The sequence below is a fragment of the Mustela nigripes genome, chromosome 1 (genome assembly GCF_022355385.1).
Source record: "Mustela nigripes isolate SB6536 chromosome 1, MUSNIG.SB6536, whole genome shotgun sequence".
Taxonomy (NCBI): Eukaryota; Metazoa; Chordata; class Mammalia; order Carnivora; family Mustelidae; genus Mustela; species Mustela nigripes.
This window is the reverse complement of record NC_081557.1, coordinates 88,351,257-88,366,363: the sequence shown is the minus strand read 5'-3', so window position 1 is coordinate 88,366,363 and position 15,107 is coordinate 88,351,257. Positions and strand designations below refer to the sequence as shown.

General features: G+C 51.7%; 1 protein-coding gene across 3 annotated transcripts in view; it reads left to right on the top strand.

Annotated features, from left to right (window-relative positions):
• The first annotated feature begins 6 nt into the window (after nt 1-6).
• The window catches only part of SORL1 (sortilin related receptor 1), a 150,837-nt gene continuing 135,736 nt past the window's right edge, over nt 7-15,107 (top strand). For all 3 annotated transcript variants that reach the window (XM_059415119.1, XM_059415115.1, XM_059415107.1), the window contains exon 1: nt 7-379. In XM_059415119.1, coding sequence (XP_059271102.1) covers nt 104-379 — 276 coding nt within the window. In that variant the 5' untranslated portion in view covers nt 7-103. The remainder of the gene's footprint in view (nt 380-15,107) is intronic.

Below are 15,107 nucleotides of genomic sequence, written 5' to 3'. Positions count from 1 at the left end.
CCCCGGGAGCGGCGCGCGCGGCCCCAGCCCAGCCGCCGTCCCGGCCTCGCGCTGCACATTCTCTCCTGGCGGCGGCGCCACCTGCGGCAGCGTTCGCCCGAACATGGCGACACGGAGCAGCAGGAGGGAGTCGCGACTCCCCTTCCTATTCACCCTGGTCGCGCTGCTGCCGCCCGGGGCTCTGTGCGAGGTGTGGACGCAGACGCTGCCCGGCGGCCGCGCGCCCCTGCCCCAGGACCGGGGCTTCCGCGTGGTGCAGGGCGAGCCGCGCGAGCTGCGGCTGTGGGCGCGCGGGGGGCCCCGGGGGGCGGACGAGAAGCCGCTCCGGAGGAGACGGAGCGCTGCCCTGCAGCCGGAGCCCATCAAGGTGTACGGACAGGTGAGCGGCCGGCCACCCACCCGCCTCCCCCCAGCTCTCTCCTCTCCCCGCACTTCCTCAGCCCCGCATCCATCCTCCGCGGCCGCCTCCCAGGTGCCGGCGCCCCTGGGGACTTCCCGGCTTGCGTTTGTGTCCCCGTGTCCTCCCCCTACCCCCCCGCAGGAGTGTGACCGTTCGCACTTGAATTGCATTCATCTTTCCTTCTTCCTGTCGATTTTAGCAAACGTCTTCCAGGTAACTCGCGGGGTGCAGTGCCCATTTCCGCAGGGTGTGTGCACACCCGTGTAGTTTCCAGCAGGTAGAGGAGGGGTGCAGCTGCATGTTACATGTGGGTGAAAAACCGGGTTTCTTTAGTGGGCTGTCAGTTGGCAGTGGAGGCGAGAGCAGCCTGCAGTTGCAGTATACTTACACACGGAGCAGTGAGGGGAGGGGGACTCCATGCCCACCGTTTTTACCCACAGTTAAGGTGGGCAAACCTGAAAGCGTGACTTTCTTGCTCTGCCCAGAGCAAGAGGAGTGTGTGTGTGTGTGTGTGTGTGTGTAAGGGCTGGATTTTGTTGTTGTTTGTTGGGGGAAGGAGGGTCTGTCCTTTCTTTCCACCTTCCCTTTGGAGATACTGACTTTATTTTTGGATAAGAATATTAACTCATGGCCCTTAGGGATTTGAGACTGCAAGAATTTGGTGGGCATTGTTATTCAGCAAATGATTTATTTCTGTCCAGGCAATGGGCTTATTAGATCATGAGTAACATGAATTTCACTTTTATGGCCAGACTTACTGCTAGGAATAGCAGACCGAGTTTGTGGGTTAGTATCGGCATTGGCAAAATTAATTTGACCCTGTTATCGCCTCATGAGACTCCTAGCCCTGTGGTTAAGGTTGACATCAGCAAAACTAGAAGGTCAGTGGGGAAGAAGTGGGACCAGAGGAGATGGTAAATGACCCGGTTTCTAGAGTCAAAATGTTCCCATTTAAAGCAGAAGTTAAAAGGTTAGTGTGAATTCTGCCCCTCTTCACTGATTCTCTTTAGCCATTTCTTCAGGAAACGTAGAGAGTTAAATATTCAACCCTTAGAGCCAGGATGGACCTTATAAACCATCTCACTGATTGTGCCATTTTGTTGATGACCAAACGCTGGCTGGGAAAAGTGAAATGACTGGCCCAAGGTCACGTGGGGCAGGGTTGCCTGCTGTTTGGTTTTTGTTGGCATCATCTCAGTGACCTTTGGGTGATCAAATAGTTGCCCTCTCTTTATACAATGCTCCCTAAATAATTCTTTTCTAAAATAAAAAATATATGGCTCTTAAGGGGGTAGGGGCTGGTGGTATGGGTGGGAGCACTTGACTTGCATCTACTACCAGGCCCTGGGAAGATCGTGTGCAGAGCAGTGTGTAAACTGCTGTGGGCCAAGGCTGCTGGGACCTGCCTGCCGGCTCCGTTTGTGTGTGGGTCCTGACCTTCCCCTCTGCACCCTCATGAGAGACTTCTTTTTGTATGTGGAAAAGAAGACAGCAAGGTCATCATTCTCGACTGGGTCGGCAGCGTCCTGGTGTTGAGTAGGGGAGGGAAAGAGAGACTGCCTTGTTCACGGAGCCTTCCTGGCCCTCCAGCTCTGCTGTGGGCTTGAGTCAGCTCTCTGGGGGCTGGGAGCAGGAGGGAGGGAAGGGAGTCAATTCTTCCTGGAGCCCAGGTCCCCTGCAGCTGTAGTCTTGGCTAAGGGTAGAGCATCCCAGTCTGATCAGTATACGTACAGGTGCCATTTCTTCCTTGGGTTTGATTTGTGAACCAGCCCGATTGAGTTTGGTTCAGCTGAAGGATGGAGAGCTAGCTGTTGAACCAGTAATGAGGAATTCCTACCAAGGGTGAAGGCCCAGGGCAGTGTTTTCTCTGAGGGCCCAAGATTAATAAATAGGCATTAACTTGAATCTTCAAGGATCTCAGTTAGATAGAAGGAAGAACTTCCTGGTCCTGGGCTTTCTGCCAAACACATCCGACAAAGCCCCTTTAGGCTGCAGGTGCAGGAGTCAGGGACTCCAAGAGGGATGGTGTGCCCCTCTTGGAGCTCTCTTTGGAATGACCTCTCTAGCAAGGGTGACCATTTGCCTCTGTTTTCTCTGGGACAGACCTAGTTGATAAGTTGTCCCTGCTGCTTACGAAAGCGCTGTCCTCACTCTTACATGTCAGAACGCAAAGTAGAAATCATATGGCCATTCTGCTTCTAGCTCTAAGCCAAGTTCCATTTCATCTCCTCTCCGCTTTCACTTTTTAAAACCTGAGGAATTGCAATGTTCTCCCATCGTATCGCTTGAAGGGAGTGTGGCTGTAAATAGAGATGCGCGTGCGAAGGGCAGAGGAGCGAGGGAGGGGAATTTTTCATCCCTGCTTTCAGAAAGTTTACAGTTTAAGGCACAGATAGAGCAGGTGCGGCTGTAGACACGTGCTGGACGGGCCCAAATACACAGGCACAATAGAGGGGAGTTATGGCTCTGTAGTCGGGCTTTAAAGGGTAGTGTGATACGGGAGGGCACCGGAGATGGTGGGATAAGGTCAGTGGACTCAGACACTCTGCAGCTTCTTGCCCTCTGACCTTTGAGTGAGGTTAAGAGGATGCCTGGCAACACAGATTAGGGCTGGAGGCAGAGGCTGCCTGACTGAAGAAGCTGGAGGGGTGACGTTAAGGCCATCAGCTTCGGGAAGGGCTTTTGCAGGGGGATATCTGCCTGCTGCTGAGAAGGAGCCCGGCGTAGGCATGTCGGTTCTTTTTCTTCGGCTCCACTAACCTGCAGAGTAAACCAGGCATGGTTCTTGTGATTGTTTTTATCTTCATGTTCTCTAATGTGGGGGACTGGCTTCTGCCACGATTCCTTGCGGACATGTTTATAATAATAAAGTCTGGTAAGAGTAGTGAACACACATTGCTATGAGATATTAGGACTTTTCTGCCCAAGTTCAGGGGTTAGAAGTTGAGCCCCTTCTAAAGGGGGTGGAGTCCAAGAAGGGGGATTCCATAATTCTTGCCACACGGAGTTTCTTTTCTGACTTTGTGTTCACTCCATGCCTCTGTAGCATCATGTTTGCTTTTCCTCAGCCTGAGATGGTCTTCCCCACTCCTGTGTTGGCTTGCAGAACCCCTGTTCCCTTCTTTGGCAGCCAAGGAACACCTAGTATTGCCGGGCTCCAGTGGGAAGAGTTCTTTTGAGCTTGGTTACAGCACTAACAGCCTCGTGTCATAATTGCTTGTTTGTCTCATCTTTCTCTGCTCCTTGAGGGCATGGATCAAGCCTTGTTCTTCTCTGTGACTGGCACTGGGGAGGCCGTTAGTGAATAATTTGTGGACGGACTGCCCACTTGGAAGAAGAGAAGCCTAGAGGGTAGGAAGCACATGCAAGTTACAGAAAAGGTATTTATAAGAAGGACCACGGTGAACCCCCAGACAGAGTGAAAATGAGTTGGTTCTCTCGGAGGTGAGGATAGGGGAGTCCTGATTTTGCTGTGCTGTCCTGAGGGTTATTTTGAATAAAGAACTGGGATTCTGTTGTACAGAATCCTCCCTTTTAGGGCCATCATGGTATTGCTAATGGTATTGTTTTGGGGAAAAATCCTTTGGAATGAAGCGCAAAGCCTAACAGGATTTACAGGTTTGTTTTCCTTCCAGTGAGCTCTCTCTTCATAATTCCTGCTTTTTAGAGGCCAGAAGTATTCAGTGTCCTGATTTGAGACTGAAAAATAAAGTGTCTATTACAGCACGAGGCCCTGGGACAAAGAGCCTCCTTTGGGGATGAAATACCGTGTAGCTTTAGATCTTTCTCGAGGAGATTCTTAGATGATACACTTGCTTGGGGAAGAATTGGCTGGTTGATTCTGAAGGTAGGATGCCTGACCTGTTTGCTTCCAGAAGATGAGAAGGCAAAGCATGTGCTGTTTCACATTGGCTTCTACGTAGGTGAGGAGTTGCTGGGCATGTTGGGTTGGCTCGGTAAAGAACGTGACCTTGAAAAACTTCCCGGTTCCACTTGGCGTCTCTTCTTGCTGCGTGGGGGCTCTTTGCTCAGTCTCTGGCTACTATTTAGTTCAATCAGGAGCTTGTACGTCTTGGGGGATGGTGGGCAGAGGCTGTGAGGGGTGACGGGGGAGGGGTGAGGAGATGGCAGATGTAAACAAATGAAACGAAAAGGCGAAAAGACGTCCAACATGTCTATTTAGCCTTCAGGAGGTAATACATGTCTGCAAGATAAAATATGTATGAGAATACAGTGAGAAGTAAATTGCCCTCCCTCTCGTGTCCTCCGTTTATGTGTTTCCTCTTCTCAGTTGGCAGCTGCTATCCTCTGTTTTTCTGCATGTCTTTCCAGAAACATTCTACCCATGTAATGGCACAGAGGTGCAGAAAATTCGGAATTGGTAAGATCAGTGCATTCCGTGATCCATAGCCACTGACAGCATGAATGATGAGGTTAACTCTTGCTCCACGATGTGTTTGTGGCATTCGACTGTCAAAAGTAGGGAGTTACGTGAAGTGTCCTAGAGTAGGGGGGCTTGTTTCTTTCCCTCCAGGCCTGGGAAGGAAGACGGCTTCTCATTGCACTTCGAGGCTTCCTGCAGGCCAGGAGAGCCACCTCATGGCCCTGGTTCTGGAGCAGGCTGCTGGAGATCAGTTCCCTAGAGGCGAAGAGCCCAGGTCTGTGAAAATGTCAGAACCAAGAGGCCACAGATCTTGCTTTGAACTTGTGTTCCTTTTGGGAATGGTTTCTTTATAGTCTGTAAAATAAAGTTAATGGTATGTGTAGTCGATTGCTTTGAGACCTGGGATCCAGGAGGCCGATCCTAACCACAACTCGTGTCCCAAAGCCAAAGGCTGATGTCGTCGGGTTCTTTCATTGTCGTACTTTTGGTCTGTTCCTCCTTAAAGATGACAGCCGTCTTCGTGTCATCCTCGTGTCATCCCAGAGCCACAGACAGACGGAGCCAGCCGTGTCCTGTCCACCGTAGCAGACAGACAGGAACATTCTAACGATCTGGAGGGAAGGTTTAATCCAAAAGGGAACCTCGTTGCCTTTGCCGCGTATTTTTAGCCATTTTATTAAAGCACCAGTTTACTTTCCTGATTAAATTTGGCTTAGGTGAATATTAAAATGAGCTTGCGTTCTTCGAGCAGCCGATCTGTGAAATGGCTGGTGTACATACGTTCAGGGAAGCCTGTTTGGCATTTAGAATTTCCGACAGTACTTCAGATGTGGGTAATGGAGAGTTTGCTGCGCAGAAATGGATTCAAGCTGAAGTATTACACTAACTTTTCCTCCATTTTTAAAGATTTAGTTGTGGTGGAAAGGGAAGGGGAGCTCACTACATTTTGGTTTGAGTGTTTGCGGCTTAGTATTTCTTTAGACGTGGTCTGGCTTGGGACACCTGGGTGGCTCAGTGGGTTAAAGCCTCTGCCTTCGGCACAGGTCATGATCATGATCTCAGGGTCCTGGGATCGAGCCCCACATCAGGCTCTCTGCTCAGCAGGGAACCTGCTTCCCCTCTCTTTCTCTCTCTGTCTACCTCTCTGCCTACTTGTGATCTCTGTCTATCAAATAAATAAATAAAATCTTAAAAAAAAAAAAAAAGTGGTCTGGGCTGCTAGGGGTGAGGTATTTTCTTTGTCGAGCGCAAAACCTTCCTACGTATCCTGTAGGGGCACCCAAATTCATTGGCAACAGGGCATATTCAGTCCAGCCACGTAGATGCAAAAATCAATTTCCCTCAGTTTAAAATGAGCCACAGTTAATTTCGACCTAATTTATTGGTTTATCGACCTGTGGACCTAGGGCCTTCGAAGAAGTGCCACGGGCTGCCTTCTAGCATTGAAGTGGCTGAGAATGCTATAAATCAGGAAGGCAGGGTCGGTGCTGCTCAGCTTCAAGATCTGGGTTGCTCCTACCTTATTGTGAGCACCCCATCTCAGGTTTTTTATTATCCCACGAGGAATGGTCTGCGTGCTTTGGGGTGGATCCCATAAAAACAGGACTTCATAACAATCAGGACCGCCGTGGGGAGTTAAAAATGAGCACAGCATTCTGTTACCCACTGGGTCGATGTTAATAAGAATGGTGACCTCCACAATCGTATCACTGCTGCCGGCCAAGAGCGGAAAGACCCTGTCTTCCTGGGCTCATGGCAGGTCTTCTAACACAGCCTTCTCTGCTGTTCCGGAGACGCTGTCTGTGTGGCCCAGCGTGTCCACGAGTACATATGGCAGTGGGGGACTTGAAACGGGGCCGGGACGACGGAAGAATTCAATTTATTTTCTTTCACTTAATTTTAATGAATTTAAATATAAGTGGAAATGGCCACATGTGGCCGTGGGCTGCTGTGTTGGAAGGCATAGCTTTAATGAGTGGCGGGTGGCCTGCTTTTTCCAGTGTTGGGCACCCTCTGCTTTGCCTGGGAGAGACACTGAATTTGCAGCAGGGGCCTGTGTATGTTCCCCCCCGAAAAACAGCTGGGCTAAAGCAAGAGTTGAGGGCTGCAGTCTATAGCCAGGTTTCCGTGGCTGTGGACTGCCTGGGCAGGTGTTTGGAAACAGTGGCCTCTCCTGCATAGGTCGGAATGCATCAGTGGCCGTGGACGATCAGGGGGTTGCAGTATTTATCTGGTTGGCAGTGGTGTGGCGGGGGGAACCTCTGCACGGTTGCCTTCACTTTTTTTTTTTTAAGATTTTATTTATTTATTTGCCAGGGGGAGAGAGAGAATGTGTGTACGAGAGAGCCCAAGCAGGCAGTAGGCTTGATGCAGGGCTTGATCCCAGGACCTGAGCCGAAGGCAGATGCTTAACCGATGGAGCCCCCCACGGGCGCCCCTGTGCCTTCACTTTTGATGTGGCCTCACACACACAGCTCCCTTGGACCAGGCTTTGCTGGCGCGGTGCATAGGCCCGCACGTCTGTTGAGCAGTGCGTGGTGTAAACAGTGCCTCAACCCTGGAGCTGTCTCCTCCCGCCCCTGCCCTCCGCTTCCTGCACGCTTCCTGACTCCCTGCAGTGGAGCTGGCTCTGTCTGTCATCCCCGGGACCCTGCAGGCTGACATGAAGACAAACAGCGCGGGCCTGGCCGTGTGGCCTTCATCACTGCACGGAGCCCCCCCCCCCCCCCCCCCCCCCCCCCCCCCCCCCGCCCCCTTCCCGGCTGGCCCCGTAGCTTAGCATGCCGCTGCTGTTGCCGCTGCTGCAAGCTCCTGGCTCGGAAAATCGGGACCCTTCACGATGATTTATCTCTAGTCCCCTGAATTAGATTAAAAACACAGCTACGAATTCTCAGAAAGGCAGGCTGATGTGATTATGTCCCAAATCTGAGTGGCAGACGAGGGCAATAAAAAGATGTACTTATGTCATAGGCATTTTGGGCCGGGTGGGGGCCAATGTGCTGTGTGTTATCCCCCCCCCCCCCTTATTTGGGGTTTTAAATGAAGAAAGTGAGTAATATTGCTTCTGTTGCTTAGAAAGGAGACTAACCTATGTAGTAGAAACTTTCTTTCCCTGAGTAACTATGAATCGAAGTGGGGAAGGGGGTTAGGGTGATAGTCATGTTATGTAAATGTGGATTTGAGCTATTGAGTATTTCCTGATGGGGCACTTAAGACTCTAGTTGGTACGGGGGTGAGATCCATTTTACTCTGGTGGACTGGGAAGCTTAGTAGTGTTTTGATGACATTTTGAACTCCTAGGAAACCTCTCTGTCCAGAAGAAATCGGGAAAAGCTGGGAGGATCTCATTGAGCTTGGAGGGCTGGGGTTCAAAGCAGCCTTGGGTCAAAGGCTACTTTTGGAGGCTGTCACTGTAGACACTCAAGTGGGTGCCATTGAGATGGGTCATGGGGGGAGGGGAGGCGAGGTCCAGAGAGTAGAGGAACCGGTTTCCCATTAGCCTGGCCGTTCCACATGGGTCGGCCTGGGGACCTGGGAAGAAAGGCCGGTGCCGGCCGGCCCAAGGATCCCCACAGAAGACCTTGCTGATGGCAGGGCGTGAGGACCGCGTGGAGGAGGGCGCGTGGCCTGGGAAACTGTGCAAGTGTTTGGGGAGACTCGAAGTGTTTGAAAGCCTTCTTTGCAGAATGGGAGGCCGGGCCCCTGGGCCTTACCTCCTCTGTATATCTTTAATCCCCTGAAGCTCTCTCACTGAGAAGTCTAAAAAGAATCCTGCAGCTCGCTGTGCACGAGGCTCACTGGATTGGGCAAGGCATCCGCCCGGCTGCTGGTGGTGATGGAAGGGTTCTTGCACAAACGAGGCTGGGACTCTTCAGAGGAGACAGATGAAGGAGGATTGTGGGCTCGGATGGGGTGAGAGGCCGGTCTGCTCTGAGCTGGGGGGTTGAGCTAGCAGTGGGGGTGCGGCAGGGGGGCTTCTAGCAGGCACCTTGCCCTCCTGCAGCTCTGAGAGCATCCTGTATTACCGGGGAATCAGCTGTGCTGTTGGGTGGCATGGGCTCTGCCTCCATTAGCTTCCCTCAGTGTGGTAAGGAAGCCACCAAGAAGGTGAGGGCTCGATGCAGGATTTAAATGTGTTCCTTTGGGGCAAGGAAAGCGCTAGAAATCAGTGCCCCCCCCCCCCAACCCGTGCGCGGCAGCCTCAGGTACCCCTGAGGCCTCTAGCTTCCAGCCCTGGTGGAAAACGTTCATTTTTCACATGGAGTTGTTTTGTGAAGAATGGCTTCTTCTGGTGTAAATGACGGGCCACCAACAGAAGGCGTTTTGAAGTTCGTGAAACCTGTTCACAGGTAACCGCTCACTGGCTGCTTCTCACAGTCCCATAAATTCAGGAAGATAAGAATTACCCTCCTCGTTTCACAGACGGGTATTTCGAGGCTCCAAAAAGACGTCGCCCCATACCGAAGGCTTTGCAGCTAACGAGTCTTGGAGACCAAGACTCAAACCCAGGCCTGTGGCCTGTGGTGCGTTTGCCTCTCATAAATATGACAGTGAATGCTTTGCTTTCAGCCAGGGACCCACAGCCTGGGTGCTGTGAACTCTCTTTTCCCCCTTGAAAGCCTAGAGCTCTCCCATAATTCTGCCCTCCCCTTGGCTCTCCTGGCTGTATTTATTTTCTTGTAACTTTTCAAATCTGACAGTCCCCATGTCTCCCCTGTTCCTGGTCTTTGCTCTGCTCTCGTCTGGGTCCAGTCTTTCTCCTTCATCGCATTTTCTCTAACTCGTCTCCCTTTTTCCTGTGGTACCTGCTGTAGGTCATGTCTTCACAGTCTTTGGGGCAGTCACACCCTCTCCCCCACACGAAGTTATGTCCCTGGCCCCAGAAATCCTGTTTCCTAACACCTAGCATGGTGTCTGCTGTATAGTAAGGGCTCCGTATGTATTTATGAATGAACGAGGGCGGCGTACTGTTTATGGTGAAACGGCGGGCCCACAGAGGAAGGGCAAAGAGAGTGCGTGCGGTGCAGCCTGCAGAGCTCTTGGAAATGGCCTGGGTTCGCAGGAGCATCCTCATTTGAGGCTAACCCTGGCCTAGGTGCTCAGCAGCCAATTAACAAAGCCCACTTTGGGGCTTGCCGTCGCCTCCAGCTGTCTGCCCTGCTCTGGGGTCCGGCGGGACAGCACCTCTAACTCTTTCTTTGGGCTTAACCTTTATCTGCAAAATAGTGGACATGTTCTCGGAGGTTCCTTCTGGTCCGATGTTTTCTTCTTTTTCTTACTTACCAACTGGTAAATGAAGGGGTGATTGTTTTCATGACAGGGTTTTTTTTTTCTCAGGTTCTTTTTAATAGGGGGTCCTCCCACAAGAGCAAAGCTGCTATTTGCTCAATGACAAAGGGGGGTTCTTCAGGAGGGGTGCCACCTACAGAGGTCAGGGGTGGCTAGATTCTGCTTGCCGAGGATCGATCAAAAATAAAGGTAGCTCTCTCTGGACTGGTGTCGTGAGTCCGTGAAAATAGGATTCTCACCCTTTTGGGAGAGAGAAAGCGAAAGACATCCATCTGCTTACCTACCTACCTACCTGTCTTCCAAGGACAGCTCATGACTATGGTTAAGGAGATGGTGGTGAAATGCTCCGTTTTATCATCCGTGCTCATCCTCTCTTTGTTGGCTCATCTGTAGAATGGGCAGCCCGAGTTAGTGAAAGAGGTGTGTGGGTGAAGCAGCTCCTGCAGACCCAAGTCAGGTGCTCCAGCAGCCTGTCCCTGAGCAGGCACTGTCTGCAGGGAGTTCTTAAACTAGATTTTAGCTCTTCTTCAGAGGTGGAGAGCCCAGCGAGGGTAATGGTTTGCTAAATATAGTGAAGACACTGTCCTGAATGGGGACACGGAGGAGCCGTTTGCCTACCTAGCATTTAGGTCGTGCAAATGGATGGTCTGAGAAAACCTTGTTCTCCTTGGACCTGGGGAGTCTATCTTTGGTTTCCTGAGCCTGTCCTGACATTCAGAGGCTTCAGCAGCTGCCTCTGTCCTCAAAATTGAAGGATGCGGTACGTGTTTTCTGTTTTGTTGCAGAATTTTTAAAAACACTTCTTCGTGTTTCCCTGCTAGTGAGGGAGGCAGAGGAACGAACCAGACCGCCTTGTTTGTCCTCCTCGTTCTGGTGAGAAGCTGTGCAAGGGAAGGACCGCAGGATGTGGGTGTCTAGGACATCCTGATCTTTGGGTTTGACTGATTCTCAAGAGGCGATGGCAGAAGAAATGAATGGTGAGGACGTGGGGCCTGTTCCATTAAGGACCCCATCCTCCTGAGTAAGCCTCAATCGACTCTACAGACTTTGACAGTTTCATTATAAATATCTCATCACCGGTCAGACTTGCAACACCGCGTTCCCCGAGGCGTGCTCTGCACACCCTTGACAAGGGGAGAATTTATTTCAGAGCCTCCAAGAGTGCCTGGCACCCAGTAGGCCTCAGTGCCTTCGTCAGTAAGCGAATGCCTGAGCCATCAGTCCCTCCATACAACAAGCAATTTATTTGTGCTCCCTTCTATTTATAACAACCCCGAGCTTGGGGCTTGGGTGGCAGCAGATTCTTTTTCTCACTCTAAATAATGAGGCAAATCATTTAACCTCTTTGGAACACCAGGGGGGCTGAGAGATAGCATGGGGGTGGCCCGGACCGAGGTGTGTTCAGAGTGAGGCTGGGGCTGGAAGGGGGTGCTGGCCCAGAGCTTGTGGCCGTTTCTGCAGCCGGGGACCAGGGGCCAGCGAACGGGGACTGGGAGGCCCGTGGGGACGCCGCGGCTCTGCAGATGCTGCTGACAGCCTTTGAAGGATGGCTTTGGCCAGAGACCCACTCCTCAGCCCATCTCCTCTGTGACTCATTCGGGCTGCATATTTTGGTAGCTGGAAGACTGAGATGAAAGACACCGTTCTTCAGAGCGGGAGCTCCTTGGTATTAGACGAACACCTCAGAAGTGTGATCTTCTTGACAGGTCACAGAAACAGGCTTTAAAAAAAATTATTTTAAAGGATTTTTAAAAATTTTATTTATTTGGCAGAGAGAGAGATCACAAGCAGGCAGAGAGAGAGGGGGAAGCAGGCTCCCTGCTGAGCAGAGAGCTTGATGCGGGGCTCGATCCCAGGACTCTGGGATCATGACCTGAGCCGAAGGCAGAGGCTTAACTCACTGAGCTGCCCAGGCGCCCCTAAAAAAATTTTTGATGCAAAATTCACATAACATTAACCACTTTGACTTGAATAGTGCAGTGGCTTTTAGTCCAATCTCGGTGTTGGGCAGTCACCCCCCCCCCCCCAGTTCCATCACTCTAAAATAAAACCTGTCACTTGTGCAGGGGTGACTCCCTAGGTCCCTTTGCCCCCCAGCCCCTGGCAACCACCAGTCTGCTTTCCATCCATAAGGATTTATTGATTCTGGATCTTTCATGTATGGACTCAGGCAGTCTTGTGACCTTTGGCGTCTGGTTTCTTTCAATGGCGGACTGTTTTTTGAGGTTTGTCCATGGTGTGGCATGTATCAGATCATGGAGTTTCAACAACTACCCCAGATACCCAAAGACGGCCTCTCCCCAAAAGAGCGGGTTTCTCGGCTACCTCTGGTTGGATCCGAGGGCCTGCTGGTAGGAAGGGGAATGGACTAGATTCACTGCTCCCCAGAAAAGGTGCATTACAGACACCCGGAGCGTCTCTTTTAAACAACAGGAATTATGGAAAGTCCCCCCACCCCCCCGTCAGAGAGGGATCTAAATCAGCATCTCTGGGGTTGTTCTCTGGGCTGGGTTTGGGCGCCCCAGACAGGGTGACCTCTGGGGGCATTAACGACCTGCCGGTGACCAGCTGAGGCTTCAGGTGCCTCCTGGACACGGTGGGTTGTCAGTGATGCTGTTTCTGTGTGCAGAGATTTTGGGGGCCTGTGATTTTTTTCTCTGCCTTCCGAGGGGCGGTTTCAGGCCCTTCCCTGCTGCTTGGACCGCTCCGATGAACTGTGTCTCATTTATCAAGTCCTTTTTTATTTTTTTAAAGGTGTTTCACCAAGCTTGCCTTCGGCTTCCTTTGTCCGAAAGCCCTTGGACCTTCTGTGCTTGTCCTTTGTGCTGCTCTACCCCCTTCACCCCTGTTAGGGTTGGTTGAGGGCCTCATAAATCTTGTGTCCTCCGGGGAGAAAGACTTCAGCATGTAGCCTCGAGACCTCGTTCCCACTCTCATCCCTGGAGGCTCTGTGGCCTGCTCAGAGCGTGACTTGATTGTCACCCGCCAGGGGGACCGTTCTGAGGTTGCCCGCATCACATGTCGGTGGGCTCTTTCATGCCAGAGCCCGAGAACTCAGGTGGCCCTTCTGGGTGCCAAATCCTTCATGGTGTCGAAGTTTGATACGCTCACTCTGTGTTCCCCTCTGGTTCTAAGTGTGAGAATGTTTTTGGAGGGTGAAGACTTGAGCCTGAATTCCCAGGGTACTGGGGCTATAGGGCTTCTGATTTGTAGTTGCTTCTAGATTCTTCCCAGAGGCATGAGCTGCAGGGGCAGACGTGAGAGAGCGTCCGGAAGAACCTGGGCAAGGCTGGAGGAAGGCCTCATCAGCGAGCTGGTGGAGATTTCCTCCGCTGGCTCCCCCCCGGTAGCATTCTCAGGTGCATTATTTACTTACTTCTGTTTTTCATTTGTCCCTCTCTCTCCGTGCGGCCCTGGACCTATCTCTGGGAACGAGAAGGCACATTTTGGAATGACATATTTTCCTAAAAAATACGGAAAGGTTCTTTTCTCTACAGAGGTCTCATTTCAGGAGTTTTCCAAAAGCATTCGGATCCTGGATCAAACGCAATGCAGGTGCTTAAGAGCCAGAGCAGAGTAGTTAAGGATGAGGTCCTTTGTCGCCTTGTTGGCCAAGTTTGTGGCACAGGTGTTTCCCTTCTCCCTTGTGACATCTGGGAGCACCTCAAGGAGGAGGGTGGGGAAACTTAGGGCGGCGGCAGGATGAGGTATAGAAAGGAGAAAGGAGAAGGGAGGAGGTGTTCTGCTGCAGAACGTCCATGGGAAGGCAGCTCGGAGGGCACGTCCATGCAGGCTCGGACTTAGCATCAGTCCAAAGGTGAGCATGGTGGGGAGATCGGGCAGAGGCTCCATGGAGCCCAGAAACTTGGTTTTCCTCTATACTGTGCCCCGGGCAGCTAGGGTTGGCCACTGCCGGAAGAGGCTTCTCCCAGACACGGCTCAGCACAAGGGAGCGTGCATGTTCCCGATTTCAGGGGGGCTGTGTCCTGATTCTGACTGTTAACAGCAGCTCTTGGGATTTTGGTTTGTGTGGTCGTCGGTTTGCTCTTCACACAGAGCGGGTGGAATGTTAGCTCAGGGCTTCTGAGACGCCGGCCCTCGGACTGTCCTTCCGTGTCTGGTGAAGGAGGAAAACTAAAAGGAATGGAGTTAGTTTTTCATAAAGCAAAAGTGTCTCAAAGAACTGTTCTTTATTCCGAGATCGATCCTTCTTCAGTTTTTGGAGTTTAACTGTCCTTTTGTGAAAAAATGATGGTGATTATGGTGATCCTGCTGCTCAGGAGGGCTAGTTGCGTAATGGGTGGACCCCAGAAGCTCAGGGTGTAAAGGGATCCCCCACTGTGGGGAGTTCCAAGTAAGTGTTACTGACCAGTGGAGGGCTTCCTCACTGGGGATGTGGGCTCCTTCCTTCTTGTGGTTCCAGTCTCGTCCGGGCTCTGGAATCCTGCATGGGCCCTGCAGGTGGGAACGAAGCAGAGGGCTGACAGGGGCTGGGGCTGGCGGCCTTCCCCCATGTTTGGTGGCCAAAAGTCAGTCCCAGGCCACACCCCACTGCAAGGCAGCCTGGGCACGAGTCTGCTCTGTCTCCAGGGAGCAGAGGAAACCGGTTCAGAGAACAGCAAGTCAGGCTTGACACAGTGGCTGTTTTTGTTAATGTCCTTACCGGGCAAAATAGACTTGGCCGACCAGTCCTGTGTTGGCCTTTCTCATTATTTTTCATCTTCCTGGTTTACAAAACTCAGAAGTCTGGGAACTACTGTTAGCCAGAATTCGAAGGTCATTTCTGGGGAGCCCTGGAAAATATTTCCTTACTTGGGACAGTTCAAAACGAATTAAATAAAACTTGTACCATGATGGTTCTCTCTTGTTCCTCCATGCGAGGAGCTCAGCACCTGTCAGCCGGACAGGGCACCGGTTTGAATGGAGGTTGGAAAGCATGTGGTCTTTCTGGCCGGTGCACTTTTTCTGAGTGAGGAAGATGTGTCAGTGTTTTGGCTTCAAGGCCTTAGGAGCGCATGTCCCACGTAGGGGTTA